This window comes from Oncorhynchus clarkii, unplaced genomic scaffold (genome assembly GCF_045791955.1).
Source record: "Oncorhynchus clarkii lewisi isolate Uvic-CL-2024 unplaced genomic scaffold, UVic_Ocla_1.0 unplaced_contig_9008_pilon_pilon, whole genome shotgun sequence".
NCBI lineage: Eukaryota > Metazoa > Chordata > Actinopteri > Salmoniformes > Salmonidae > Oncorhynchus > Oncorhynchus clarkii.
Genome location: NW_027261077.1, coordinates 135,551 through 140,204, shown reverse-complemented (window position 1 = coordinate 140,204; position 4,654 = coordinate 135,551). Strand labels below are relative to the sequence as shown.

The 4,654-nt window shown below is 46.0% G+C and overlaps 1 protein-coding gene across 1 annotated transcript; it reads right to left on the bottom strand.

Annotated features, from left to right (window-relative positions):
• Positions 1 to 3,066: 3,066 nt before the first annotated feature.
• Positions 3,067 to 3,830, bottom strand: LOC139404670 (A-kinase anchor protein 14-like). Its single transcript, XM_071147274.1, has one exon. The coding sequence runs from the start codon at positions 3,828 to 3,830 to the stop codon at positions 3,312 to 3,314; it is 519 nt and encodes a 172-aa protein (XP_071003375.1). The 3' UTR covers positions 3,067 to 3,311.
• Positions 3,831 to 4,654: the final 824 nt, after the last annotated feature.

The window sequence follows — 4,654 nt, the reverse complement described above, 5'->3', positions numbered from 1 at the left end:
TTAGGTGGCGGAGCATCGCTCACTGTGTACAATAGACTTTAGAATGAATCTGGAGACATGCAATAAAGCCATATGAGTGTAATTGACTTCTATATGACCTCATGGGATTCTCTATATCCTCAGCCTCTGTGTGAATCATCTATCGGTTCCAAACATCTCACCATCTCTCTGTGTCTTGTTTACCCCTATCATCAACCTTACCTATACGGATCCCGGGAGCACGGTGCAAGACCTGGTTGCTATGGGGACTTGTCGTGGTTAAGAGGGAAGGGGAACTTGAATTGGATTGCGCCACTAATATATGGAATTATCTGCTGCCCTTCATAGAAAGGAACAAAATTTCAACATTTACTGTTGAGTCACTTCAGAGCACTGTGACAGGAATCTGGATACAGTGTATAATCAGAGAATACTTTTCTTCTATAGATGACAGAACAATGATGACATATGACATAATAATGACATATGACATAATAATGGGTTTGCTTCTGCTGTATGTTTTTGATTACCTCTATTGAAACTGTTATTACTGTTTGAATGGAACAAAGTGGGAGGGGTTTTGCTATAAAACATCCATGCATCCATATATACACAAACACAAACATTTAATTGTGTTTAATTTTGGCAGCTAGGATCAACAGGAATATCCAGCAGCACTGTGCCTCTGTGGGTTGTTTCTGTGTTCCTCCAGCAGCACTGTGCCTCTGTGGGTTGTTTCTGTGTTCCTCCAGCAGCACTGTGCATCTGTGGGCTGTTTTTGTGTTCCTCCAGCAGCACTGTGCCTCTGTGGGCTGTTTCTGTGTTCCTCCAGCAGCACTGTGCCTCTGTGGGTTGTTTCTGTGTTCCTCCAGCAGCACTGTGCCTTTGTGGGTTGTTTCTGTGTTCCTCCAGCAGCACTGTGCCTCTGTGGGTTGTTTCTGTGCTCCTCCAGCAGCACTGTTCCTCTGTGGGCTGTTTCTGTATTCCTCCAGCAGCACTGTGCCTCTGTGGGCTGTTTTTGTGTTCCTCCAGCAGCACTGTGCCTCTGTGGGTTGTTTCTGTGCTCCTCCAGCAGCACTGTGCCTCTGTGGGTTGTTTCTGTGTTCCTCCAGCAGCACTGTTCCTCTGTGGGCTGTTTCTGTGTTCCTCCAGCAGCACTGTGCCTCTGTGGGCTGTTTCTGTGTTCCTCCAGCAGCACTGTGCCTCTGTGGGTTGTTTCTGTGCTCCTCCAGCAGCACTGTGCCTCTGTGGGTTGTTTCTGTGCTCCTCCAGCAGCACTGTGCCTCTGTGGGCTGTTTCTGTGTTCCTCCATGTTATTACACTCTGTACCAGAGAGTCATTTATTCAACTGGTCTATGCCCACTACTGGTGATGTAGCTACTGTTTGTGTCATGTAATAAGGGTGGAAATCCAATAAACACATTGAGAACTCTATGGACCTTTAGAGCAGGCACAGGAACAGGAACAGGAACAGGCACAGGAACAGGAACAGGCACAGGAACAGACACAGGCACAGGAACAGGCACAGGAACAGGCACAGGCACAGGAACAGGAACATTCACAGGAACAGACACAGGAACAGGCACAGAAACAGACACAGGAACAGGCACAGGAACAGGCACAGAAACAGGCACAGGAAAAGGCACAGGAACAGGAACAGGCACAGAAACAGGCACAGAAACAGGCACAGGAAAAGGCACAGGAACAGGAACAGACACAGGAACAGGCACAGGAACAGACACAGGCACAGACACCGGAACAGGCACAGTAACAGACACAGGCACAGGAACAGGCACAGTAACAGGCACAGTAACAGACACAGGAACAGGCAAAGTAACAGACACAGACATGGGAACAGACACAGGAACATGCACAGACACAGGAACAGGCACAGACACAGGAACAGACACAGACACAGGAACAGACACATGAACAGGAACAGGCACAGGAACAGGCACAGTAACAGGCAAAGTAACAGACACAGGCACAGGAACAGACGCAGACACGGGAACAGACACAGGAACAGGCACATGCACAGACACAGGAACATGCACAGGAACAGGTTCCATTTGGGACCCATCCAGACAGTGGTTTTACATTGAGGTTTGTGAGAATTCGTGGGCACCCCATTATGAGACCTGAATGGACCTTGTCCAATTACCTTTGTTGAAGTCAATGTTCCTCCCAACCATGTTGTATCAAGATAAGAGACAGGCAAAAACCACTGAGCTCATTTGACATTTGCACACCTTGCTGACATTTCACACTGCATGTTGTTGAACGAGACTCTGCATGGAACAATCCATAGTAGAGATAGATACATCCTCAATGGGAAGATCAGTGAATAATCTCTAAATCACCCATATTTAATTTGCATCACATGTTGATATTGTATTTTATCAATTGAACAATCCTCCTCTTGTGATTGGGTTAACAACATAAATAATAATGTTATAGATAAACCATTAGCTACTTTCGGTAGTGGGCTGTATGTGGTTATGTCGCTCTCCATGATGCTGGACTGTTGGAGATTACAATCGGATGCACACTCCATCTAGATTTGATCAAATCATTAGTTCACACTCTAATTGGTGAAATAAACATTTGTGCCAAACATAAGTAATACAAATGAGTCATGCGGAATGATTTTTCTCCTATTTAAATTCAATTAAATACTGTAGCTGTTCCACAATGAAACGTAATGATTCACACAGGGAGGATTATCTCACATAAAATGCTGCCCTCTAGTGTTACAGAGCAGTCAATGCATGCCCTCTCGTGGTTGGTGGTTATCGGTTGACGTGACTATGAAACAGCCAATCGAGAAGCAGAGCACCGTAACGTGATCTATTGTATATTTACACATTTCCTGTTTTCCTTAGCGAGCAGATCTGTCAATAAAACGCTGACTATTCAGGTAATTTCCTTGGATGAAATGTTACATTTGTCTAGGTTTTTATCATAATCTACAAAACACCTTTTGAAATGGGCTGTCGTAAACTCAATGATGATTAGCGAGCTGATGCTGCTTTGCCAGTTAGCTAACCCAGCGTAAAATAAATTAACGTTAGGTACTGGCTGCTGTGTTGTATCGCTAGTTAGCAAAAAAACGACCGAGTTGTTGATAGCACATAGCTTCGCTGATATGCAGCTATGTTTTTTTCCAACTCTTCACAGTGAAGGCAGTGGTCCCTTTATTGATACAAGCCCATGTAATGACTCGTGTGTTCCCCGTTGGCCTGGAAATGTACTCGCTAGGTAACGTTAGGTGTCTCATAAGAGATGAATATTCGCCACAGAAACGTTAGCTGTCCATTCCAATGTTTACATTGCTAAAAGTCGACAGTATTCTGGAGCAACGTTTTGCTCTCGATGACGTCTTTCAACCACTTCTCCCTGAACCTCGTTTTCCCTGGCCTGTGTGTCAGCCTGTTCGACTCCACTAGAAAGTACACCTCCACGGGCAAAGTCTGAGGTTTGATCTTGGAAATCACAATGACAAAGTAGACACTGGCAGTCGCCTTGGGGATCGGGGTGCGTCGGGTGGGGATGCTCCATTGTGCCCGGTAGTGGTACTGTTTGTGAAACTCATGATCCGTCTCCTCGAGGAATACTAGGCTAAAAAGCCAGCTGGTGTGCACCTCCCATGTGTGGATGTACTCCTCGATTCGCACTTTCCCCAGTTCAATTGTAAAGTCCTTGCAAGTGATCCATTCGATGTTTCTAAACTCGTATTCGGTGGAGTCTTCCACCTCTTGCTGGTGGCCGAGGGCACCGCGTGCGTTCTCCAGTACATTTTTCACGATTTCAGATGCTCTCAAGCTTAGGTTTGATGAAGGCCTCTCGTCCATCGTGTTTCTCTTCGTATATCAAAACTTACTTTGATAAAGTATTTGGAAACCCGTAGATATCATTCGTTTTCTACACTGGAAAACGAATGTTGTTGTTTTGAAGGGTTTCCATGGCTACCATGGAACAGAAGGAACATCCGGGGATTTGATAGCACTGGTTGGCCATTCAAACCCTATCTATTTTTTGTGTGAGACAAATACCTTTGTTCATTCTAATGAGGGGCTCCATTGTGGTTTTACTTTAGGCTAAATGGTATGTTTATTTAACTAGACTTTGCACAAAGTCCTCTGACATCCATTAGCTTTCTTTCTCTTATATTCTAGGAGGCAGCTTCATTCCTAGATGACCTATGCTGGACCAGAGCCAAGAGGACTGACCCAGTCTCCAGAGGTTGTCCTGACTGACCCAGTCTCCAGAGGTTGTCCTGACTGACCCAGTCTCCAGAGATGGTCCTGACTGACCCAGTCTCCAGAGGTTGTCCTGACTGACCCAGTCTCCAGAGGTTGTCCTGACTGACCCAGTCTCCAGAGGTTTTCCTGACTGACCCAGTCTCCAGAGGTTTTCCTGACTGACCCAGTCTCCAGAGGTTGTCCTGACTGACCCAGTCTCCAGAGGTTGTCCTGACTGACCCAGTCTCCAGAGGTTGTCCTGACTGACCCAGTCTCCAGAGGTTGTCCTGACTGACCCAGTCTCCAGAGGTTGTCCTAACTGAACACAGACCACACAAGCGAAGGAGATGACCCATCAAGGCCTATTCCCATATCAGCACTGGCACAAGCAAGGCTGTAGTCCAGTCAAATCATTTTAACTCTCTCCTGTCTCT